At 44.2% G+C, this 27,437-nt stretch overlaps 1 protein-coding gene across 1 annotated transcript in view; it reads right to left on the reverse strand.

The window, feature by feature from the left end:
• Positions 1-27,437, reverse strand: part of kif6 (kinesin family member 6) — a 474,098-nt gene that overhangs the window by 432,405 nt on the left and 14,256 nt on the right. Inside the window, exon 3 of the mRNA XM_041187334.1 lies at positions 25,387-25,461. Within this exon, the coding sequence (XP_041043268.1) occupies positions 25,387-25,461 (75 nt within the window). The remainder of the gene's footprint in view (positions 1-25,386; positions 25,462-27,437) is intronic.

Below are 27,437 nucleotides of genomic sequence, written 5' to 3' on the forward strand. Positions count from 1 at the left end.
AAAACAACCCATAATTTCACAGTCTATTAGCCTAATCAGTAAGGAGTTCCAAATCAACCAGCCAGTCCAACAGTAGACATCTGGTTTAGACTGCTTTACGGTCAAACTATGAAAAGAAAACATATGTAAAAAATGCAATATAATGACCTTTCAGCATCAATCCAAGGACAGAATCGCAATTTTGTGTTTTGTAGAACTATGGGCATCTAGGTTTCTGTAAATTAGTGAATGCCAACAAATTGATGGAACATATTTCTTAGGAAAATGAGGTTCGGAGTCTGAGTTTACAGCTTTAAGACCACTCCATCAGGGTCACTATATATTCATATGGAAACGATTTAAAGGATTATTTTTTAAAAAGCAGAATCAAATCATTATTGATATAACTGAGTAGTTTAAATAAATAATGGTCATTATCAATGCATTATGGTTGTGCTCTCTCTAAATACACACCGTCCTTTAATCCATTCATCATGTCGATTTTTTAAATGGCAGAACATTAATATTTGGGTAGTCCTGATATTCAGTTGCTCTCCCATATACTAGAAATTTCCCATACCAGCCATCAAATGTTGCTGCATCACCTCAAAGATATGAGTGGAATCCAAAATCTAATCCAGATGCCTTTTCCTCATTAACCAAATAAATACGGAATACATTGGGGAAGAAGAGGACATGGGACCTGAAAGTTAAATCACATTTTGCAAGATAAATCCAGTTTCTCATAAAATCATAGAATCATAAGTACAGAAGGAGGTCCATTCAGCCCGCCTTGCCCATGTTGGTGCTGGTTCTTTGCAAGAGCTATCCAATTAGTCCCATTTCCTTGCTCTGTTGCCACAACACTACAATGGATGAGATCCCATTTAATAGATGACTTATGCCGTCCGTGCAAGAGTCACATCCTTCCCAACAAGGGGGCTGAAGAAGTGACCAGAAATGCCAAAGAGCAGTTTAAGATGACTCTCAGTCCATTTAAAATAACTTACTTAAGAAAGAGTTTATCCTCTGCACAACGTATCCCCGCCACCCATCCAATACCTGCCCTAGTTTGAAGAGCCATCCTGTGGCGACTAGGAGTAGCACTGTGGTGTATTGTCATCTTTTTTATTTTAATTTTATAAAAAAACCTACATGTCGGGCTAACAGCCAACAGCAATGATGCAGGATACAAGAAGATTGGGAAAAAGTAAAAGAAAAAATAAGAAACATAAAATGTAGGACTTGATGATAATCTGTTGGAGGACTGAAGAATGTAAAAAGCTTCAGTTTTAGCACTCTGGAGAACAATATTCAAGTAATTAAAGTAGGAAACTGAAATCACTTTAAGTGCCAATTACACCGTACACCTTTCCTACAGCATATGGTATATGATCTGATAGACGTAGCACAGTGAATCCCAACAACAAATCTATCTTGGAGTTATAGCTTTTCTCAGAATCAATATTTCTTTTTACATTATAAAGGATCAGCTTATCAGAACAAACTGGCCTGGATAATCTCAAAATGTATTTGAACATAAGTCCAAAGGCCATTCAATTCATAAAGCACCATCCATCCAGTGAATTTCAAATTACTTTAGCATGGACTTCCCTTGCCCATTTATCACAATCAATATCATGATCTCTCTCATAAAATAAAATATCAAAGAATTACTAAATTCAACATTATTTCCATAGGAATGATTGTCCATAATTATAAATTCTTTTTATGCAGATCCAATTTATGTTTTTCTCCTGGATGCTGCCCTGCCTGCCTGCCAAAGCAATTGGCAGTGGAGGAGTTGGAGGTGGGGGTGGGTGGAGGAATAATCTCCAACTGATCGCTCTGTGTCTATCTATTATTGCCCATTCTCCTGCTGTGTAAAGAGTGCAGTAGACCTTAGTAAGTGCTTATACTCAGTCTGCAGTGCCCCATAGGCGAGAACCTTGTAGTGGCCTTCTCTCCTTCTATTTCAATGGAATATATCTGCCAAAGTTCTCTATTCTCTCCTGCCCCACCAGATTCTTGTGCTGCTACGGCTAAATTTCTCTTTTGTGCAGGTTGCCCCACTATCGCAACAATTCCACCAGCAGAATATCCTGCTAACCATGTTTCCCAAACCCTGGAGGCTTTGAATTTATAGATTGCATTAGTGATGTACAAGCAGAATGCAAACAGTATTGCTGCATGCTTCATCCAGCACCCTGACAACCTATGTGCAGTAGATAAGTTCAACAACTTCAGATCATGAACTCTCTCCTCCATCTTCACCCCTTTTTTTCCTAATAATTATTATATATATTTTTTTTTCTTTTCCCACCTATTTCTATTATTATTTTTATAATTTATTTCCATATGGTTTTATCCCCACCTTTTAGCCTATTTCGATCCCCTCCCCTCACCCCACTCCCACTCGGGCCATCTGTCACTTGCTCACCCTGCTTTCTACCCTTAATGTCACCATTAGCACATCCTTTAACTAATATCACCACCATCCAACACCCCTTTGACCTTCTGTTTATGACATCTTTGGCAATCTCTCCTTTGCCACCACCTATCACTGGCCCACTATCAGGCTTCACCTGTCCAACCTTCCTTAAGCAGCTTATATTTCACCACATTTCTATTTCTCTTTAGTTCTGATGAAGAGTCATACGGACTTGAAACGTTAACTCTGTCTTCCTCTCCACAGATGCTTTCAGACCTGCTGAGTTTTTCCAGCAATCTTTGTTTGTTTTAGATTTCCAGCATCTGCAATATTTTGCTTTAATATTATTGCAGTAGATAATTGTTTTTTTTTACCCCTGGATGAGCTAGAAAAATGATTGGTGTTGGCTTAAAAGTAAGCAATTGGTCACAGGAATTGAAGGCAATGGTTTGCATTTATTCTGAAGGTGAAACTCTAAAGAGTCAATTGTGTAAGGGGAATCTACAAGCTCAAAATGATAGTCATAGTGCCACAAATAAAGATAAATGATTTAGATCTAACCGCCATTACAGAGACTTGGTTATATGATGACCAAAGGTTGGGAAATAAATATACCAGGGTGCACAATATTTTGAAAAGACAGACAGAATGGCAAAGAAGGAAAGATAGCCCTGAAAGCAAAGGATGACATAAAGAGAAAGGATTTTGGCTCAGGAAATCAGGACATAGAATCAGTGTGGGTGGAAATAGGGAATAGCAGGAGTCAGTAAATGGACACCCAAACAGTTGTTATACCATTGGACAATGCATTAAAAAGAAATTAATGGAGAGTGTAACAAAGAAAATATAATAAATGTGACGTAACTTTAATCTTAAAAAAAGCTGGACCAACAAAATGGGCAAGGGTGGTCTAGAAAATGAGTTTGCAACATGTTTTTGTGAGTTTCTTGGAGAAATACATTGTGAAACCAACTAGGGATAAAGCTCTCATAATGCATTCCTTTTAGTCCCAGTATCATTATGGCATATTTACACTGCACCCACTTCAAGACCAATATATCTTTTCTGACATGCCCAGAAGTGAATGCAGTATTCCAGATGACTGCCACCTTTGTTCCAGCCATCTCAAAATGAATGATGAAGGGTATGTGACATTTATGAAGGATAGGAAGTTAGGAAAAGGTGGTTAATGATTGTATTAGCATACTAGGAAGGGATGACCTAAGTTCCAGAAACCAGAAGGTAGAAGTGGTTTGGGTTGAGGTGAGGAATAATAAAGGCAAGAAGTCACTTGTGGGAGTGGTGTACAGGCCTCTTAATTATAACTAGGACAGATATACAGGAAGAGATAATGGGAGCTTGTCAGAAAGGTACAGCAATAATCATGAGGGATTTTAATCTACATACAGACTGGAAAAATCAGATGGGCAAAATTAGGATTGATGAGGAGTTCATAGAATGTTTTTGGGATAGATTGTTGGAACAACACGTGTTAGAGCCAACCAGAGAGCAGGCTATATTTGACCTGGTATTGTGAAACGAGATAGGATTAATGATAAACTCATAGTGAAGGCTTCCCTGGATGGCAACGATCATAATATGATTGAATTTTACATTCAGTTTGATGGAGAGAAGAGTGGCTCCAAGACTAGTACTTTAAACTTAAATAAGGGCAATTATGAGGGAATGGAAGCAAAGCTAGCTGAAGTGAACTGGCAAATGAGGTTAAGAAATAGGTCAATAGAGATCCATTTAAAGGGATATTTCACAATACACAGAATAGATACATTCTCATGAGGAAGAAAACTTCCAAGAGACGAAACCACCATTCGTACTTAACTAAAAGACTTAAAGACAGTGTCAAACTTAAAGGAAAGTACATAACTGCGCAAAGACAGTGGCGCATCCCTGGACACCTTTTGGACGCCATGATGTCGTCTACACCCACTGGCCACAGGAGGGCCATCAGTCTCATCTCTTTGGCTTGGGAGGTGGTGGCAGAGATGATCAGTGCCAATACTGCACACAAGAGGTTGGCCATCCAGTGCAGAAAAGGGATGAATGATCTTATCCATGCCGCCAGGGTAAGTCAACTATCTCATCGCTCTCAATTCACACACTCATAAGCTGTCACACATTCACTGGCATCTCGCTCACCGCCACTTCAAGGGACATCACCACTCACTCTCACACACATCCCCACATCTCCATCTGGCCTCATCCCGTCCGTGGATCCACTCAGCACACATGCATGCCTGCCATCCTTCTCATTTGGCCTGGCATGCGTCTTGCTCACACTCTCTCCATCTGTCTTTATGTGGGACAAGATTGCGCACAATCAATGGGAGAGGTCCCAGAGCGTGTGTGGAGTGCCAGACAGCAAGGTTCTGACTCCATTCAAGAGTCACGTGCTGGAGATGGTCAGAGATGACGTGGACCATTCCTGCAGCGATGGTGAGGTCAGCAGCAATCATCCATGCAAGGATCCTGCACCACATTATCCCACTGACAACGCTACTCTTGAGTCTACTGCTCTATGTGTGATGTGGCTGCCAAGCACCAATAACCTCCACTTCTCTCCTAGGCACATCTGCCACATCGCCCTCAGGCAACCTTGACCCGGACCCCAGCACCAAGAACACCTCGGATGAGGACCCTAAGGGCAGCTCTATTGAAGACCCATCACGGCACTGACCCACACCCTCCACCAGCACAGCAACACAGACCTCAATGGGACCTAGATGTGGAGCAGCCTCGGAAGCACAATCTGGTGAGCACAGCACATAATCTATTCCACAACAGGCGGAGACAAGGATATCAGAGATCGCCAGCACTCGGAGGACTGCTGGATGTAAGGAATCTACTGAGGACAATTCAGATGATGAGCCTCTAGACTCGGTCCTCATTCAGTTGTTGGAGCTGCAAAGGCAATCACGAGAACATGAGGAAGGGGCATCTGGTGCACTCCACAGATTGCAAGGCACAGGTGGAGTTGATCCGCCTTCAGTCAGAGGTGATAGCGCCAGCACGCTGAAGTACTGAGGTCAATACTGGTAGGATGGCAGCCACCATGGAGAGCTTGGTCCAGGACATCGGTCCTGCACTGCTGAGCATGCTGAGCTCCATCACTAACGCCATAATTGGCCTTCAACAGTGTCAGCGTGAGAGGGGTGCAAGACACTCTAGCTTCCCCTTCTCCTCAAGGAGAAGGCCAGGGGCCGTCGGGCACCCATAGGAAGGACCAACAGCAGCTCAAAACCCTGGGGCCATCCACCTAGGTGACTCCAGGAATGTCCAGCCAATCCAAATCCCCTCTTCCATTGACCCCATCATCTCCAGCTCCACAGGCCAAGAAGGGTGCACCTAGCACACAGCCAGGTACCCAAGGCTGACCGGGGCCCTCCAGAACTCAGCCTTCCAGAGGACGCCCACCCAAGTCTTCAAAGACAATAGGGCATAGTATTCAGCAAGCTGCCTCCACCTCCGCCATGGATGTCAGGGGAGCATCAGTTTAGGAAGGTGACGAAGATGTAGTTGTACCGCATGGGCATCGGTGTAAATCACTTGCACACAATGGTCACTACTGTAAATAAATTCCCAAAAATGTCTCCTTGCCTATGGCTCCTTGTTATGATGAGCAGTGTTCGTGTCACTCAGATGTGAAACCTTGGTTCCTGCACAAGAAAAAGGCAAGTGTCGCAGTCCAGGGCCTCTTCCCTGTGCAGTGTGTAACCCTCAGAGCAAAGTGATGGTGCAGCTTCACACTCACTGGACACATTAGTGAGGCCTGCACCATAATGATGCTTGTCATTGTTGCCAGAATGTTGTGGGCAGAGTTCTGTCATTCTCTCCGTGTGCTCTCAGTACCTCTGAAGTGGGGCTGCCCCACACATCTCTTCAACATCTCTGTCTGGTGACCGTATAGTCCTGAATAGGACAGATCAAGAAGGCTGTCGGCTGATCAAGTGCTTTTAAAGTTCCCTGGCTGCACCCCCATGATATGACCCTGATCACAGAACACAAGTGAGTTGCCATCAGCCAGGCTGAAGTCAGAAATTCACAGAGGCAATATGAATATCTATGGAGTGTCCTCACTGCATGTCATCATCATCCTCCAAGAATCTTGCGACTATTGGAGCTTCTGCTGCCTCTCCATGACATGAGCCTGAGGATATGTGCACTGCCATCAGCCACACAGGAATCAAACGTTCACAGACAGTTCACAGAGGGTAATATACTGGCATGGATTGAGAATTGGTTGACAGACTGGAAAACAGAAAGTGGGAATAAATGGGTATTTTTCCGGGTGACAGGCGGTGACCAGTGGTGTACCGCAGGAATCAGTGCTTGGGCTCCAGCTATTCACATCGATGAGGTAAGCGAATGCAATATTTCCACCCATCCATCATCTCCGACACTTCTCTTCCCTTCCTTGAACTCTCTGTCTCAATTTCTGGTGATAGACTGTCCACCAATATTCATTACAAGCCTACCGACTCTCATAGGTACCTCGACTACAGCTCCCTCCAAGGACTCCATCCCATTCTCTCAATTCTTTTGCCTCCGTCGCATCTGTTCCAATTATGCCACTTTCCAAAACAGTTCCCACCCACGGTGATTGACAGGGCCCTCAACAGTCTCTGACCCATCTCCCGCACCTCTGCCCTCACACCTTCCTCTACCTCCAAGAACCATGATAGGGTCCCCCACCGCCCCCTTGTCCTCACAGGACTCCAAACATTAACTCTGTCTTTCTCTCCACAAATGCTGTCAGACCTGTTGAGTTTTTCCAGCATTTTTTGTTTTTGTTTCAGATTTCCAGCATCCACAGTATTTTTCCTTTATCCCTGTCACTTGCTCATTTTGTTCTTTCCAGAGTGCTTAGCCTGGTCCAGCTATTATCACACACATTCTGCTTTCTACTCTTAATGTCACCATTAGCACCTCCTTTAGCCAGTACCACCACCATTAACAGCCCTTTGACCTTTTGTTTATGACATCTTTGGCAATCTCTCCTTTGCCTCCACCTATCACTGGCCTTCTATCCAGCTTCACCTGTTCCACCGCCCCACCGACCCCCCGCCGCCCCCCACCCCACCCCCAAACAGTACATATTTACCACTTTTGTACTTTTCTTCAGCTCTGAAGAAGTCATACAGACTCGAAATGTTAACTCTGTCTTTCTCTCCACAGATGCTGTCAGACCTGCTGCATTTTTCCAGCATTTTTTGTTTTTGTTTCAGATTTCCAGCATCCGCAATATTTTGCCTTTATCTACAATATTTCCAAGTTTGCAGACGATACAAAGCTGGACGGGGTTGTGAGTTGTGAGGAGGATGCAAGGAGGCTTCAGGGCGATTTAGAAAAGTTTTGTATGTGGGCAAACACATGGCAGATGCAGTATAACGTGGCTAAATGTGAAGTTATACACTCCAATGTGAAAAAGAGAAAGGCAGAGTATTATTTAAATGGTGATATATTGGAAGATGTGGATGTACAAAGGGATCTGGATATCCTTGTCCACCAGTCAATGAAAGTAAATAGGCAGGTGCAGCAAACAAATAGAAAGGCAAATGGTATTGTTGGCCTACATTGCAAGAGGATTTGAGTTCAGAAATAGGGATGCTTTATTGCAGTTATACAGGGCCTCAGTGAGACCACACCTGGAGTATTGCGTGCAGTTCTGGTCTCTCTACCTAAGAATGGGTATACTGCCATAGAGGGAGAGCAGCGAAGGTTCACTAGGATGATACCGGGGATGGCAGAACTGTCGTATGAGGAGAGATTGGTTCAACTGAGCCTGTATTCACGAGGGTTTAGAAGAATGAGAGGGGATCTGATTGAAACACATAAAATTTTAACAGGGCTAGGTAGGCTGGATGCAAGGAGGGTGTTTCCCCTGGTTGGGGAGTCTAGAACCAGGGGCTACAGTCTCAGGATATAGGGCAGGCTATTTAGGACTGAGAAGAGAAAAAGTTTTTTCACTCAAGGTTGTTTAACCTGTGGAATTCTCTACCGCAGAAGGCTATGGAGGCTGGGTCACTAAGTATATTCAAGAAAGAAATTGATAAATCTTTGGACTTTAGGGGCTTCAAGGGGTACGGAGAGAAAGCAGGAATATGGCGCTTAGATAGAGTATCAGCAATTATCATATTGAGTGGTGGAGCAGGCTCGAAGAACCGAATGGCCTACTCCTGCTCCTAGTTTCTATGTTTCCATATTTATAGATGCAAGGTGAGGGTGTCAGGACTGTCCTCACTGCATCGTGTCATCACCCTCCACGAATCTTGGGGCAATTAGGGCCTCATGAGCACACCTGCCTCGTGTGGTCATTGCCGGCATCCTCATCTTCGAGGACCTCATCACCCTCATCCCCTTCAGCATTCTCATTGGAGGAGACGAACAGCTCCGCCATCTCCTTCGCTCCTCCCGCCGTTACAGCACCAGGTTATGTAATGCACAGCAAGCGATGATAATGTGCAACAACTTCTGTGGACTGTAGTGCAGTGCTCCACCAGGCCTGTCAAGGAACCGGAACCTCATTTTCAATATGCCTAATCATTTGCCCAACCAAAGTCTGAGCTGCAGCATGAGCCTCATAGCACTATCTCTCTGCTGCAGTCCGAAGCCGCCACACGGACATCATCAGCCACATCGTCTGTGGGTAGCCCTTGTCCCTGCAGCCTCTCTGGACCCTGGAAGATGTCAGCGATCTGAGACCAGCTAAGGATGTAGAAGTTGAGGGCACTCTCTGGGAATCATGCACAGACCTGTAGGATGCGCTTGTGGTGGTCATAGACCAGATGAACATTCAGCGAGTGGAAGCCCTTGCAGTTGACATAGTTGACAGCTTGTTGCCACAGAGATTTAAGCACCACGAGTGCAGTCAATGGCAGCCCGCAACTGTGGAAAACCTGAGATTGCCGCATGTCCCAGCGATCTTGCTTCCTGGCTTTCCTGATCACAGTCAAAAGCAAGAAGTTCTTTGCCTTCGCAAGGATGGCATACAAGACGTCCTGGGTGCAAGTGTGTGAAGGTTTGCGAGATCCCACACAGGTCACCTGTGGAGCTCTGGAAGGGCCCATTGGCGTAAAAATTGAGTGCTGTGGTCACTTTCATGGCCACGGCAGCAGATGCCCTCCATGTTCCCATGGCGCCAAATCCTGCAGCAGGTGTCATGTGTGACCCACCAATTCCCTAGCTTTGTGCTGTCTTCAGCAACACTGGTTCTCAAGTCATCTGCAGGAATGACAAGTGCTGTCTATAGATCCTGGGTCTAGCAAGGCGCCTATGATTGATGGCTTGCTGTGGATCTTCAGCTGCATGCGGAGGCCCTGCCGCACCTTCGCCTTGAGGGTGGTGCTCCTCCCATTGGTGAGCCAGGCGCATCCGTCGCACTCCTGTCTTTTTTCTCTGCTCCCTGTAAGCTATGAGGCAGATCGCTAGATCAGCCAACTCCAGGATTTTGATGTTCTCCTCCTGCAGGATTAAAGAGAGAGATGAGTGGGATAGCATATGTGTCCTGAGGACCTCTCTTGGTTAAGTCTCAAGGCCCCTTCATGCATGCCAGAGAGTGCTAGTCACCACTGGGATGGCCAGCTTCATGGCTGTCCGAAACACCACCCTCCTCCGCCCCACTCCACTTGACCAACTGATGGCAGCTTCAGCCACTGGGCTGCATGCTGTGCTCTCAGCTGAGGTGCAGGCATTCTCCCAAAGTGCACTGCAAGGCTGCACTGTTAATTTGAACCATGAGGGATACTGGCCCAAACCTTAATAAAGACATTGCAAGAGGCTCTGAGTACCTCCACTGGTAACTGCACCATGGCCACCTTTCACAAGGGGATTGTACAACTTGCCCAGTCAGCCAATTGATCTGTAAGCCCCTAAGACGCACATTAATTTGCAGTCTATACTTGAGAGGTGAAATGCACTGGAGCATTTGATGGCACATTCATGCTTTTGCATTACTTGAGTGGGCAGAAATGCTTCAGAGGCCTGACTCCAAGCATGTCAATGGAACTGCCAAACATTCTCAGCTGCAGAAGAATGTTCACTTATGACAAGCTTTTCCAAGTGCGTGGCAATTTTCCTAACCCTCCAATCACTGCCCACACGCCCCCTCAATGCCTCAGTATGTGTTTGTGTACTTCCTTCAGTCTGTGCTGCCTTGTCCCATCCCTTGGCCCCACCCACACTAGAGCCCTTGCCCCAGCACTGCACTAAAAGCCAACCGGGAAAAAGCAACTTGCCCGTGCCCCACCTACCCAAATGTGTGGCATCTCTTCCTTGACGTCCTTCGGATGATCCTCATGAGCGTCGCACAAGGTTGTGCACATTCACCTCCGAGTTCCCCTTGAAGTTCAGCGCGCCAGGTGCACACCTTTTAAAGGCAGTCACAAATCACGCCGTTCTGAAGTCACGCCGATGTGGGAACTAAATTTGGCATGACGGGATGATTCCGGCGTGTGGCCACAATGATAAGATGCAAATAAATTAAAATTAAGTTCCTGACGTTGGACAGCATAGTTAGGTACGTGTTTGACCAGTGCAGACTCGACGAGCTGAAGTGCCTTTTTCTGTGCTGTAAATCTCTATGACTCTATGGAGGGAACGTAGCTCGCCATTGACGGGTGGAGCAGACGATCGCAAACTGGTTTCACGATGGAGTAAAACCAACTTTTGGCCTTCTCATCAGATTGTCTGTGCATGCCGGCCATGGTGCCTGTTGCCAATGGGAGGGGAAAATTTTGGCCCACATCTGGAATACTGTGTACAATACTGGTCTCCTTCTTTAAAGAAAGATGTAAATGCATTAGAAGCAGTTCAGAGAAGGTTTACTATACTAATACCAGGAATGGGCGGGTTGTCTTCTGAGGAAAGGTTGGACAGGTTAGGCTTGTATCCACTGGAATTTGGAAGAGCAAGAGGCAGCTTGGTTGAAGCAGTTAAGATCCTGAGGGGTCTTGACAGGGTGGATGTGGAAAGAATGCTTCCTTTTGTGGGAGAATCTAGAAATAGAAGTCGCTATTTACAAACAAGGGGTTGCCCATTGAAGACAGAGGTGAGAGAAACTTTTTCTCTCAGAGGGTCATGAGCCTTTAGAGCTCTCTTCCTCAAAAGGTGTTGAAAGCAGTGTCTTTGAATATTTTTAAGGCAGAGATAGTTGGGTTCTTGAATGCCTATGTCATTCAAATCCCTTGTGTTCATTCAGCTGGATATTTTAGCTATGACTGCCAGCCCTCCATCATCTTTTTTATTTTCAACCCTACCTGGGCCTCCATTTCCCTTCCTTCCCCTTGGCTACGCTACTTTTTATCTCTCTCCTCTTTGATTCCTAACCCAAAGTATCACTACTACTTAGTCATCCTTCTCTCTTGTTGCTATCCCAAGCTTGAATCCTCTTTAAACAAGCCCATAGATATACTATGTGCCTCTCTCAGTATTCTCTGACAGGCCATCACGTTACACGACACCAGCTCATTATAAGCACTAACTAAATAGCCCCAATCACCCTTCTCATCGTGGCCGGTAGGGACTAACCTCACCAACTTTCTTCCTGTCCCATTCACCAAGCTCAGAAGCAGATCAAAATCACTGCCTACCAGACATTGCCTAACAGTATGTACTCATCATCAAGTCCATAGCCATCCATCACCATTGTTTTATTTATTCTTTCACAGGACATGGGCATTACTAATGAGGCCAGCATTTATTGTCCATCCCTAATTGCCCTTGAGAAGTTGGTGGTGAGCCACCTTCTTGAGCCAGTGCAGTCCATGTGTTGTAGGTACACCCACAGAGCTGTTAGGATGGAAGTTCCAGGATTTTGACCCAGTGACAGTGAAGGAACAGCGATATAGTTCCAAATCAGGGTGGCGTGTGTGTGTGTGTGTGTGTGTGTGTGTGTGTGTGGGGGGGGTGGGATTTGTAGGTGGTGGTGTTGCCATGTATCTGCTGTCCTTGTTGTCCTTCTAGGTGGTAGCAATTGTGGGTTTAAACGGCTATCTAAGGAGCCTTGGTAAGTTCCTGCAGTGTATCTTATTGCTGGTACACACTGCTGCCACTGTGCGTCGGCGGTAGAGGGGGTGAATGTCTAAGATGGTAGATGGGGTGCCAAACAAGCGCACTGCTTTGTCCTAAATGGTGTCAACCTTATTGAGTGTTGGAGCTGCGCTCATCCAGGCAAATGGGGAGTATTCCATCACACTCCTGACCTGTACCTTGTAGATGGTAGACAGGCTTTGGGGAGTCAGAAGGTGAGTTACTCACCGCAGAATTCTCAGCCACTGACCTGTTCTTGTAGACACAGTATTTATATAGCCGGTCTCATTCAATTTCTGGTCGATGGGAACACCCAGGATGTTAGTTGTGGGGATTCAGCAATGTCAATGTCAAGAGGAGATGGTCAGATGTTCTCTTGATTGAGATGGTCCTTGCCTGGCACTTATGTAGGACGAATGTTACTTGCCACTTATCAGCCCAAACCTGAATGTTGCCCAAGTGTTGCTGCACATGGACACAAACGGCTTCAGTATCTGAGAAGTCAAGAAAGGTGCTGAACATTGTGCAATCATCAGCGAACATCCCCACTTCTAACCTTTTAGAACCATAGAACCATAGAAAGGTTACAGCACAGAAGGAGGCCAATCGGCCCATCTTGTCCATGCCAGCCCGAGGACACCCAGGTGACCTTTCTAATCCCACCTTCCTGCACTCGGCCCATAGCCCTGCAGCTTACAGCACTTTAGGTGCAGATCCAGGTACTTTTCAAAATAGTTTAGAGTCTCTGCCTCTACCACCAACTTGGGCAACGAATTCCAGACACCCACTACCCTCTGCGTAAACAAGTTCTTCCTCATGTCCCCCCTACACCTTCTGCCACTTATCTTGAATCTATGTCCCCTGGTTCTAGATTTCTCCACCAAGGGAAACAATTTTATCCTGTCCACTCTATCTATTCCCCTCATAATTTTGTACTCCTCAATCAAGTCACCTCTCAGCCTTCTTTGTTCTAAGGAGAATAACCCCAACCTATCCAATCTCACCTCATAGCTACACTTTTCTAACCCTGGCAACATTCTTCTAAACCTCCTCTGCACTCTCTCCAGAGCAATTAATTCCTTCCTGTAATGTGGTGATCAGAACTGCACACAATAGTCCAGTTGTGGCCTCATCAGTGTTTTATATAATTCCAACATTATATCCTTACTTTTATATTCTATACCTCTGCCAATGAAGGAGAGCATTCCATATGCCTTCTTTACAACCTTGTCTACTTGAACTGCTGCCTTCAGAGACCTATATACTTGTACGCCAAGATCTGTCACTTCATCTACCCCCTTAGTATATTCCAATTTATTGTGTAATCCTTGTAACTGTTTGACCTCCCTAATGTTTGACCTCACACTTCCCTATGTTAAAATCCATCTGCCACTTTACTGCCCACTCCACCAACCCATCTATATTGTTTTGGAGATTATGGCTATCCTCTACACTATCCACTACTCGGCCAATCATTGTGTAATCTGCAAATTTCCTAATCGTGCCTCCCACATTCACGTCCAAATCGTTAATATATAACACAAACAGCAAGGGTCCCAACACCAAGCCACATGGAACACCACTTGAGACAACTTTCCATTCGCGAGGGAATCCATCGACCATTACCCTTTGTTTCCTGTTACAAAGCCAAGCTTTTATCCAGTTTGCCACATTACCCTGAATCCCATGGGCTTTTACTTTCCTGATCAATCTGCCATGTGGGACCTTGTCAAATGCCTTACTAAAATCCATGTACACAACATCCACTGCACTTACCTTCATCAACCCTTCTTGTCATTTCCTCAAAGAATTCAACCAAATTTGTGAGGCAAGACCTTCCTTTGACAAATCCATGCTGACCATCCCTGACTAGTCCATGCCTTTCCACATGACCGTTAATCCTATCTCTCAGCATTGATTCTACTAATTTGCTCACCACCGATATAACACTAACTGGCCTATAATTGTTTGGCATTTCCTTTGATCCTTTTTTAAGCAATGGAACTACGTTTGCATTTCTCCAGTCCTTCGGTACCTCCCCTGTATCCAGAGAAGATTGGAAAATCATCCTCAGAGCATCTGCCATCTCCTCCCTGACTTCCTTCAGCAGCCTCGGAAACAATCCATCTGGCCCTGGTGACTTATCAACTTTCAAGGATTTCAACCCTTCGAGTACTTCCTCTCTCTTTATGACTATCGCGTCCAATATCTCGTAATGTTCCTCCTGGACTACTATATCTCTATCCTTCCTTTCCTTTGTAAACACGGAGACAAAATATTCATTCAAAACCCTTCCCACAGGCTCTGCATCCACTCACAAATTTCCATCTTCATCTCTGATAGGTCCCACTTTTTCCTTAACTAACCTTTCAGCATTGGTAAAACATCTTGGGTTATCTTTAACTTTACTTGCTAATCTTTTTTCATGCCCTCTCTTTGATTTCCTTATTTCCTTTTTTACTTCGTCCCTGCACTTCCTATATTCGTCTACGCTATCAGCAGTGCTTAATTCTTTGTGCCTATTGTACGCTTTCTTTTTCTGTTTGATCTTCCCTTGTATTCCTCTAGACAACCAGGGGGGTCTAGATTTGGCAGTACCACTCCTATTTTTGCAGGGGACATGTCTACCTTGTACAATTAGGATCACACTTTTTAGTGCTTCCCACTGGTTTTCCACTGTTTTATCCTCCAGCAGTGTTGTCCAGTCCACCTCAGCCAAGTCCCTTCTCATTTCTGCAAAATTTGCCTTCCCCCAGTTCAAGACTTTTACTCCTGCCTTATCCCTGTCCTTTTCCATGGTAATGCTAAATCTAACTGAATTGTGATCACTTTCCCCGAAAATGTCGCCAACTGTCATTTCACCCACTTGCCCTTCTTCGTTCCCCAATACTAGGTCTAGAATTGCATCTCCTCTCGTTGGGTTTGTCACTAATTGGTTGAAAAAATTTTCCTGGACGCACTGCCTGAATTTTTCTCCCTCAGTGCCCCTTATATTGTTTGAATCCCAGTTGATATTATCCTACTATTATTGCCCTCTTGTTCTTACAAGCAGAAATTTGCCTACATATTTGTTCTTCTATCTCCCTTTCACTATTTGGGGGTCTGTAGTATACTCCCAGCAGTGTGACTACCCCTTTTTTATTTCTAAGCTCAATCCATAAAGCCTCATTTGTTGACCCATTTAGCATATCATCCCTTCTCACAACTGGAATTGATTCTTTAACCATCAGTGCTACCCCCCTCCATTTTTATCTCCTACTCTATCATGTCTGACGACTCTATAATCAGGGATATTTAGCTGCCAGTTTTGTCCCTCTTTTAGCCAGGTCTCCGTTATAGCAATGACATCCTGCTGCCATGTGTCTACCTGTGCCCTTAACTCATCTACCTTGTTTGTAATACTCCTTGCATTGAAGTATAAACAGCTTAGCCCCATCAATTTCCCTTGCTTGACACTTTGTTAACTTTGCTTGTCCTGTAACTCCATATCTATCACAACGTCCCTAGCTAATGTTCTACCTCAATTTTTCTGATCTGAATCTGATCTATCTGATCCTATTCCTGGGATCCCATCCCCCTGCCACACTCGTTTAAAAACTCCCCAATAGAACTAGCAAAAGCTCCCGCAAGGACACTGGTCCTAGCTCTGCCTGGGTGCAGCCTGTCCGGTTTGTACAGGTCCCACCTTCCCCAGAACCGGTCCCAGTGCCTCAAGAATCTGAATCCCTCCCGGCTACACCGGGATGGAAGAAAAGTCATTGATGAAGCAGCTGAAGGTGGTTAGGCCCAGAACACTATCCTGAGGAACATTGTGGGTGTTCCTATTGATATCAACTGGCTAGTGGGCGGCAACATCTTGCCCCTTGACAAGCTTCCCCATCTGGCTATACCTTCCATCACCTATTGTGCTCAAACCCCTCCAGTGGTAGTGTGGCTCTTCAGTGTCACCCAAGCTTCAAGACAAACATCCCTCCTTCCTGTGTCCTCACTGCTAGCCCCATTTCCAATCTCCCTTTCTTTTCCACGAACTATGAATATATTGTTGCCTCCCAGATCCAGGTCTACTTATCTCACAACTGTTTGACTCCTTCCAATCAATTCAAACCACCAAAACAAACAAAAGGTACAGATGGTGCGTCTCTTGACATCTTTGCAGCCTTTTACAACATGTTCATGCAATCTTCAACTGGTCCCTCTCTCCCACAGTCCAGCCTATGAGACTACCCTCACTTGATTCCACTCTCATCAGTTATTCAGTCTGAACCGAAGTCCCTCTACAATCTCTCTTCTAACTGCCATTTTATCACCTCAAGAGACCATGGATCTGTCCATGGCCTCATTTTCTACCTCTTTCAAATGCTTCCCCCTCAGGTGACATAATTCAAAGTCATGGGATCAGCTTCTGTTTGTATGCAGTAATACCCAGCACTGTCTCTCTCATCCAGCATCCAGCCTAGGATGAAACTCAAATTTCTTCTAGCTAAACATTAGGAAGGCCAAAGCCACTCTCTTTGGCCTCTGTCACAAACTCCATACCTTGCCACAAACACCAAACCCTGCCCTGGCCACAGTCTCAGGCAGTTCAAATTTGGACAGCCTGTTCAACCTCAAGCTGAACTTCTGATCTCATGTTCCTTCCATAGCAAGGACTACTAGCTTCCATGTCTTTAACGTTGACTAGTTTCATCCCCATCTCAGTCCCAGTGTTACTAAACGCCTTCGCCATTCATTTGTCATTTCCAAATTCAATACGGAGGGAATTACTCTTTGGAAATAGCGCATAGCAAACAAATCGGCAGTTTACTTTACACACTGCCCTATTTTACTTTCCAATCAAGGGCAGTTTGGGGCTAAACCCTGCCAGTTCGACTGCACTTTGCAATGGCAGTTAGGTCCCCTAATTTAAAACATGTACCATGAACAGGGCAACAAGGCATTAAATGTCAACTCCCTAGATGCCATTACTCTGACCTTGCCCATAATGGGCACATTAAACCCACATTCTCTCCACCCCCTCCCATCTCAAAATTCATTCCACACACTACAAGGTTGGAAATAATTTTCCTCTGATAATTGTCCTAAGTTAACTCAAACACTCAATTTCCGTTGCTGCATTCAAAAACTCAAATCTTTTCTATAATTTCAAAATGGTTTTCTGCCAAATCTCAGTTGCTGCATAATACATCACATAGAATTACAGGTAATTGCTTATAATTCCAGAGTACTTCCCATTAGCCAGACTTAGTGAAAGGTTAAATAGTATTGTTTATGAAAAATGAAAAAATGACATTATGCAGTCATGGAATGCGCAAATATTTCCTTCAACTGCTATCCTCCGTGCTCAGTTTTAGTTATTCTCTTATCTTCTAAGGGATATTTCAAAAATGCTTTTTCATAGTTGAACACTTATTTAAAATAGGATTAGCATTTGGGCGAACCCAAATTGTCAAGCCAATTTTTCACAAGCTACTATGATGCACACTTAAAAATGCATGAAGCTTTAAAATTATTCCCTTATTGAAAATATTGTGTAAAAGTAACTCAAACCCACACACTGCAGAGCACATTAGACATTAATGAAATCAGGACGGCAACTCACTGTTCTGGCATTTATTCATTTAAAGAAAAACAAATTTCATTGTGGCGGTCAGGATAACCTCAGACTTAAAACATCTTGCTTTTAGACGTTATGCAATCTTTTTAGTTGTCTACAACCTATAGTTATTTTGCTATAGTTTCTCTCCAAATGAAAGAAATGCCTCTACTTCTGCCTTCCACTTATGCTCTCAGTATCTTTCTATCCAATTGTGATTTACTAAATAAGCATATCCAAATAAAAAAAACAACCATTGTTAAAGACAGAAGACAAATGTTTTCATTTACCACAACGGAATAGGTAGCTTAAGCAGAAAGTCGAAAATAATCAAAGGGGTCCAAATTAGCACTTTGCGCCCTTGGAATAACTTAATAATGGTTAAGAAAGCAACGAGCGAGTTTATTGGAAAAGAAACAAAGAACTTGCATTTAAATAGTGTCTTTCATGACCTTTGGGCATTCCAAACACTTTACAGCCAACCAAGTGCTTTTGAAGTGAATTCCCTATTGTGTAGAAAATGCAGCAGCCAATTTGTACATAGCAAGTTCCCACAAACAGTAATAAGAAAAGCTACAAGACTAACCTTATTTAACAACCTCAGAATAGACCAAAAATAACTGGAAACTAGCTTTCCTAAGGCAGGTGTAACATTAGAAGCTCTGCATGGATACCTTATGAAATTGGATCAGGAATTGGATTTTACAATAAGTAGCAGGCTTGTGGCTCATCAATAGATGCAGCAAACTCAACAGGATCCCTCTATGAGGGACACTGCTCAAAGTCTGAGCCATGAAATTACTGGACAGCCAAACCAGCATTACTGGAAGCTACTGGTCAACAGTAAACATTGTGGATAGAACAATATATCAGGGATTCATGTGATCTAGTTCCATCTCAGCATGTGGACAGAGAAGGGGACAGAAGTGGTGAGGGCGCAGGATACGGTACAAGCCAAAAGCAATCACTTTGATCTTCCCAGTGTTCAATTGGTAGAGATTTTGATTCATCCATATCTTAATACTATCATAAGTTTAATTTGTCTACAAACGCAAACCCCATGACTAAAAGAGATATTTTTAATACACTGCCATCTAGTTTCCCTTCAACCTTGGATATCGGTAGAACTAAATTTTATATGAGCAAGCCTTGTCTATAACAAGTAACATTTTTGTTATGATGAGATTATCCTTTGTAAGGAGTGGTTTGACCCAACACGCATCAATTGTCGCTTGGTAGAACAGAACTTGAATATTGCTGAAAAGAGAGACATATTGCAGAAGCTTTGTATCTTTCTCTATTCAAAACAGACACAAGAATGCCAAATTTCAAACTGTCACAGCAATTTATTCTACAGGGGAAAAGGGTGCTTATTGGTTGGGGAAGTCGATTCTGATCAGCTGAGGCATTGCCCTGGAGAAAGCAACTGTGAACTCTAGGCTCCCAAGCACCCAGGTAATTTAAATTAGGCGTAAGACTTGAACTTATTCCTGTTGTTTGCAAAGAATCGGTCCCTGAGTAATTTTATTCCACTTATATCAAGTTTAAGTGAGTCATGTTATGAGCTTGATTATCTTAAATTGGATGTTAGTGTATTAGCACACTCAGAATGTTCAGCCAGTGCTGCCTAATCGTGGAATCACATCTAACAGAAGATGCTTTGTTTTGGGCTTTGGAGAATATGGTCTGTACTCTACCTATTACGAACAACTGAAGAGACACGCAATCTAAATGGTTGTGAAATTTGACACTCTGGTGTTTGTCCTGATGAGTGCAAGACAAAAAGCTTCGGCAACAAGCATCGGCAACAAGCATCAGTCATGTTCTTTTGAGAGTATCTTGAAATACTTACTGCAAATCCTTAAACCTGTAAAGTCATTTTTTTACAAGCGAATAGTTTTAAGATAGTTTAATGTCTTGTCCTTTGTACGAGATGATATGCTGCACTAATGGACATGAACAATCCCCTCCCAATGTTTGAAGGAAAATAGGAAAACTCAAAGCTGGATTCATCTCTGCAATCCCTCGCAAGGGAAAAATCCAAACTACAGCCACCTTGTTGCCCAATCTATATTTTCCTCCTCACCCCTCACTAGGACTTTCAGTGGTCTCTCTTTCCCCGTCTAGTGCAAAAAAACAACAATCAGGTGGGAGTAAACTGGAGAGGGATGGGGGATGCAGAGCACAAATTGCTGGCAGATATCCCTTCTATCCACATCTGTTGTCTTTCTCAGGTCATAATTGACAGTGTGGTAAGTCCTAGGAAGCAGTGTAATGGCCCAGAGGTGTCACACAGAGAGGGCTTGTACCTCAATTAAAGCTCAGCACCTGCCTTCCTGGGATCTCAATCATGGCTGAGGTGTTTAGTGGTAAGATCTTCAAGCAAATTCTATTGCTCCAATGGTGGCAAGATTTTATAACGTCAAAGGTGACAGTGATTTAGCTGGGAGCTCATTTAATGCATCAGATGAAATACAACCCAGGGAAATGGGTGGGGGTTCGAACAGTATCAGATAGAAGGGTGGAAGTTCCCCTTGCCCCCAGAATAAGAATGCTAACCCTGTTCTCAGCATCAACACTGTCTCAACATCACTGGAGAGAGATCAAATGAGCATTCATCGCACTGCTGTGTATGGGACTATGGTATTTCACCATTTAAACTAATTTTAATTTTCTTCCTTATATTTTTTCCCTCAAAACATTCTTCTTAATTTTTTATTCTTCCCTTTTTAGATTGGTCAAATCAGTTTCCTATTTGCTTTCACTCTGGAACTGAAGTGAGATAAAGGTATCCTGGCTCAACTACAAAAGTAAGGACAGCAGCTAAGGTATAAAATATTTTATGCAATACACCCCAATGACATTTCACGTGCTGCTGATTTGAAAGAGAGCCAGAGTGAAATATTGTCTGAGGAGAACAATGGGACAGAACTGAAGAAAAAAAATCTGGGACAGGAGCATCATTGTTATTTCTGGGGGTCTGGGACTAGTTATCCAGATTTTTCCCTCCGTAGATTAATTAAAAGGAAGAGTTCATGTTTGAGTACAACCTTTAGAAAAGGCAGTCTAATAGGCCAATGGCTTTCTCTTGGCCCATCATTTGGTATTCTAGTATATTCTAAATTGATATACTTGATTTAGACAACTTGTTCACCAAAAATAAATACTGCACTTTTAAAATTTCGTTATGAAGACACGGGCGATGCTGGCAATTCATAATTATTGGTCATCACAACGTGCCTTGAGAAGGTAGTGGTGCTGTTCTTGAAATGCTGCAATCCTTCAGGGCGGTGGTGTAGTGGTATTGTCACTGTACTATTAATCCAGGGACCCAAGGTAATGCTCTGAGGGCCTGTGTTCAAATCCCACCATGGCAGATACTGAAATTTGAATTCAATAAATATCTAGAATTAAAATTCTGATGTGGACCGTGAAAGCATTGTCAATTGTCGTAAAAACCATCTGGCTCACTAATGTCCTTTACAGAAGGAAATCTCCCATCCTTACCTGGTCTGGCCTACATGTAACTGCAGATCCAAGGCAATGTGGTTGACTCTTAAATGTCCTCTGAAATGGCACCGCAAGCCACTCAGTTGTGACAAACCGCTTCAAAGTCTCAGAAAAGGACTGAAACCAGATGGACCACCCGGCATCAGCCTAGGCACTGGAAACTACAATGGCAAACTCCTCCAACTCATTCCTGCCAAAAAAGGGGCAGCTGTCTCACTGAGGTGGGTAGATTTGTGGTAAAGGGGTAATAGGTCATCGTAGTTAGTTAGGATGCAGATTTCAGGTTAATATCAGATTAGCTATGATCTTATTAGGCTTGAGGGGCTGAATGGCCTACTCCTGCTCTTTGTTTGTAGGTTCATATGTTCATATGTAACTCCTGAGATACTGAGGAAGTCCATGTCCAAATACAGCAAGACCTGGACAATATTTAGGCTTGGGTTAACAAGTGGCAAGTAACATTCGTGCCACACAAGTGCCAGGCAAGGATCGCCTCCAACAAGAGAGAATCCAACCATTGCCCCTTGATGTTCAATGGCATTACCATCGCCGAAGCCCCCACTATCAACATCCTGGGGGTTGCCATTGACCAGAAATTGAACTGGATTAGCCATTTAAATAATGTGGCTACAAAAGCAGGTCAGAGGCCAGGAATCGTGCAACGAGTAATTCACATCCTGAATCCCCAAAGTCTGTCCACCATCTACAAGGCACAAGACAGGAGTGTGATGGAATACTCCTCACTTGCCTGGACGAGTGCAGCTCCACGCTACACTCTAGAAGCTGGACACCATCCAGGACAAAGCAGCCCACTTGATTGGCACCACATCCACAAACATTCACGCCCTCCACCACCAGCACACAGTAGCAGCAGTGTGTGCCATCTACAAGATGCACTACAGAAATTCACCAAAGCTCCTTCGACAGCACCTTCCAAACCCACAACCATCATCATCTAGAAGGACAGGGCAACAGATAGGTGGGAACACCACCACCTGGAAGTTCCCCTCCAAATCACTGACCATCCTCACTTGGGCTGCAGCGGTTCAAGAAGACAGCCCACCCCCACTTTCTCAAGGGCAAGTAGGGATGGGCAATTAATGCTGGCCCAGCCAGCAAAGCCCACATCCCGTGAATGAAATTAAAAAAAGAAACTGAACTGAATTAGTCATATAAATACTGTGGCTACAAGAACATCAGAAGCTCAGAATCCTGCAGCGATTAGCTCACCTCCTGACTCCCCAAAGCCTGTCTGCAATCTACAAGGCACAAGTCAGGGGTACGGTGGAATACTCTCCACTTGCCTGGATGAGTGCAGCTCCAACAACACCTAGATGGACAAAGACAGCAGACACATGGCAACACCACCACCTGGAAGTTCCCCTCCAAGCCACTCACCATCCTGAATTAGAAATATATTGCCATTCCTTCATTGTCTCTGGGTCAAAATCCTGGAACCCCCTACCTAGCAGCACTGTGGGTGTACCTGCACCACATGGACTGCAGCGGTTCAAGAAGACCGCTCATCACCACCTTCTCAAGAGCAATTAGGGATGGGTAATAAATGCTGGCCTAGCCAGAGAAGCCCACATCCCATGAATGAATAAAATAAAATTTCTATTGATGCTTCCTGACACTAGCCAGTTACTCACAAAGTCTTCTCCAGCCCACGCACAAATGTACTATTTAAGACTCAAATCAAACAAGCATTACTTGCAGCTAGTTAGTAAGTAAATAAATAAATAAACGGTTGCAAAGTCAATTGAGGACAGAAAAATATCTAAGGCAAACAAAAACTACTAAACAAAAAAACAACTGGAAAAGAGTTTACTTGAACATTACCACCCGTCCGAACACTATCTTTTACTATCCATGATCAACCACAAACTTCTATTTCCCCAAAGTGCTACAATTTTTGCCATGCACAATGGGTCATTTCCTAACCAAAAATAAGCACTGACCAAAGGCAGTTCAAAGTTACTGCATTATAAATCTCAAGGGAACCCTAGCAATGTCATAAAATCCAATTTTGACTAGGGTGTCCAACTGAGGGATGGTTGGAGATGATACAGAGCATGCAACACGCTCGCTTAGCCATATTGACACAAGAATCGCCCCACTTTTAACCTTTGGGAATAACTGTCATCGTTATGGACTTACTCCTGCCAAAACCCAGTGGGATTGTTGTACTACAAAGGAGAACAAGAAACCAGGGAGTTACTGCAAACTGTGTCAGACTGGATTTTGCTTTGCACCAACACAGAGAAGCTGCAGCATAAATCCGAAAATGGGGCCTGACCTGACTCTGAAGTGAGGCATGCCGGCACTTCCCTGAAAGAAGCAGTTTCAGTTTGCAACAAAGCTAAAAAGATGAAGTGCAAACCTTAATCCAGGCCCTGTCTGATTCCACAATGAGTCCTCCTATGATGCTAGAATACTGTATAAATGCACCAACAGTAGTGTAATTGCAGGCTTAGATGCTGGCTGATTTTTCAACATTTTAAATGTCATGACATTACAACAATAAACTCACCTTTCAGATGGAACTGCAAACAATGCACTGGATTAGAGCACTTCATGGAATACTGAAAGTTTAGCAGATCTTCATCATTAACCACTTTTGCATAACCCTAAGACTCACTGAAATATATAAGACCCTGAATGGTCTTGACAAGGTGGACATGGAAAGGGTGTTTCCTCTTGTGGGTGAGTCAAGAACAAGGTGGCACTGTTTTAAAATTAGGGGGCGCCCTTATAGGACAGAGATGAGGAGAATTTTTTTCTCTGAGAGGGTTGTGCGACTTTGGAACTCTCTGCCCCAGAAGGCAGTAGAGGCAAGGTCCCTGAGCATTTTTAAGACAGAGGTAGCTAGATTCTTGTCAGGCAAGGGAATCAAAGGTTATTGGGTGTAGATGGAAATGTGAAATTCCGAACACAAACAGATCAGTCATGATCTTATTGAATGGCAAAGCAGGCTCGAGTGGCCGAATGGCCTACTTCTGTTCTTATTTTGTATGTTCGTATGTACCATCCACCTGCCCTAAAACATTTTCATTTTCAAACTGGAATTTCAAATTTGTGAAGTCTCATATTTGGTACCTTCAAAGCTGAATTGAAAAGACCAGATTTTACTAACCCTCGAGGAATGGGCTGGGAGAAGGGGGATGGGGGCAGAAAATGGCATGGTCTTACCACTGTCATGCAATTTTACCAGCGGCAGGGAAGGTGGAGGGCAGGCATCCTGCTAAAGGCCAACTGAGCCACTTAAAGAGGCTCTTCCCACCGCCACCAGCAGGTCATCAGCAATGAGTGGACACTCCGCCCTGTGGGGAAGCCACCTGGTGAATGAATCATGGCAGGCTCCCTTTGGGTTCAGGAGTGGACACTCCTTCCCCACATTCAGGTACTGTGGCCCATGGAGGGGTCACATGGCAACACCCATCTGCCATCACCAACATCCTGCCCCCTTGCAAGGGCTAATCAGACAGACTCCGCAGTCTCCAAACCCCACTTACCTAGTCGAGAGGGCAACATACTTTCACAGTGTCCTCTTCTTTCAGGTGCAGCCCCAGCAGTGGCCATTGAGCTGCCAACCCACCAATTCCCAGGCAGCTTCTGGGGGTGGCTAGCTGTCCTTTTAAGGGGTGGTAGCCTCAACAACAACTAATTAGTTGCTTGGCCCCCGAAAATACGACTGGAGTCCTGCAAATGGCCAAGGTGGGGTCACTCATAGGCATTCTGTCTGTTGTCAGGACCCGTGCCATGTCATCAAAATTCAGTGCAAGCTCTCAGTCCCAGATTGAAAAGCTTAAATCAAAACAACACTCACTTTTCAGCCACAGGCTTGGCAATACTTTCAAAAATTTCCTCCTGTTTTCCACCTTGATCAAAGATTTTCTGGAATCTGTAAAAGAAATTGTTTTCCCCTCAATTATATGATCCTTGATAGAACTTTTTCATAAAAACAATTCCCATCTTCTGCCTGGCTTTTGAAACATTCCTGTAAATTCTGAAAATCCTAAATATTGACACCCCCCCCCACACCCCACACCCCCAACATTGCCACTCTGGCTTGGAAGGCAGCAGCAGAGGTGGTCAGTGCCAACGCTATGCAGAGGTCAGCTATCAGGTGCAGAAAGAGGATGAATGATATCCATTCCACCAGGGTAAGTCAATCACACCATCACTCTCAACTCACCAGTCCATCGGGCAGACATTCACTGGCATCTCACACACTGCCAGCTCACTTGCCACTCACTCTCTCACACGCACCTTCAACTCCATTTGGCCTCTTACCCTCTGGAGCTCACATCCTCATCCTGTCCATGGCTCCACTCAGCACCCACACATGGAAGGCATCCTTCTCATCTGCCCTGGTATGTGTCCTGCTCACACTCTCTCCATCTGTCTTTATGCAGGACAAGCTTGCACACAATCAAAGAGAAGGGTTTCAAACTGGTGGGGAGGGGGGGGGTGTGGAGTGGCCGAGGCTGTGGAAAGGGTTTTTCTAGAATATTTTGTCTCCGTGTTTACAAAGGAAAGGGAGGATGTAGATATAGTAGTCCAGGAGGAACACTGTGAGATATTGGATGGGACAGTCATAAAGAAAGAGGAAGTACTCAAAGGGTTGAAATCCTTGAAAGTTGATAAGTCACCAGGGCCAGATGGATTGTTTCTGAGGCTGCTAAAGGAAGTCAGGGACGAGATAGCAAATGAGGATGATTTTCCAATCTTCACTGGATACAGGGGAGGTACCGGAGGACTGGAGAAATGCAAATGTAGTTCCACTGTTTAAAAAGGGATCAAAGGAAATGCCAAACAATTATAGGCCAGTTAGTGTTACATCGGTGGTGAGCAAATTAGTAGAATTAATCCTGAGAGATAGGATTAACTGTCATGTGGAAAGGCATGGACTAGTCAGGGATGGTCAGCATGGATTTGTTAGAGGAAGGTCTTGCCTCACAAATTTGATTGAATTCTTTGAGGAAGTGACAAGAAGGGTTGATGAAGGTAGTGCAGTGGATGTTGTGTACATGGATTTTAGCTAGGCATTTGATAAGGTCCCACATGGCAGATTGATCAGGAAAGTAAAAGCCCATGGGATTCAGGGTAATGTAGCAAACTGGATAAAAGATTGGCTTTGTAACAGGAAACAAAGAGTAATGGTCGATGGATTCCCTCGCGAATGGAAAGTTCACTCAAGTGGCGTTCCACGGGGCTCGGTGTTGGGACCCTTGCTATTTGTGTTACGTATTAACGATTTGGATGTGAACATGGGGGGCATGATTGGGAAAATTGCAGATGACACAAAGATTGGCCAAATAGTGGATAGTGTAGACTATAGCCATAATCTCCAAAATGATATAGATGGGTTGGTGGTGTGGGCGGTAAAGTGGCAGATGGATTTTAACATAGAGAAATGTGAGGTCATACATTTAGGGAGGTCAAACAGTTACAGGGATTACAAAATAAAGGAGAATATACTAAGACGGGTAGATGAAGTGACAGATCTTGGCGTACAAGTACACAGATCCCTGAAGGCAGCAGTTCAAGTAGGCAAGGTTGTAAAGAAGGCATATGGAATGCTCTCCTTCATTGGCAGAGGTATAGAATATAAAAGTAAGGATATAATGTTGGAATTGTATAAAACACTGGTGAGGCCACAACTGGACTATTGTGTGCAGTTCTGGTCACCACATTACAGGAAGGAATTAATTGCTCTGGAGAGAGTGCAGAGGAGGTTTAGAAGAATGTTGCCAGGGTTAGAAAAGTGTAGTTATGAGATGAGATTGGATAGGTTGGGGTTATTCTCCTTAGAACAAAGAAGGCTGAGAGTGACTTGATTGAGGTGTACAAAATTATGAGGGGAATAGATAGAGT

Source organism: Carcharodon carcharias, chromosome 5 (assembly GCF_017639515.1).
Source record: "Carcharodon carcharias isolate sCarCar2 chromosome 5, sCarCar2.pri, whole genome shotgun sequence".
NCBI lineage: Eukaryota > Metazoa > Chordata > Chondrichthyes > Lamniformes > Lamnidae > Carcharodon > Carcharodon carcharias.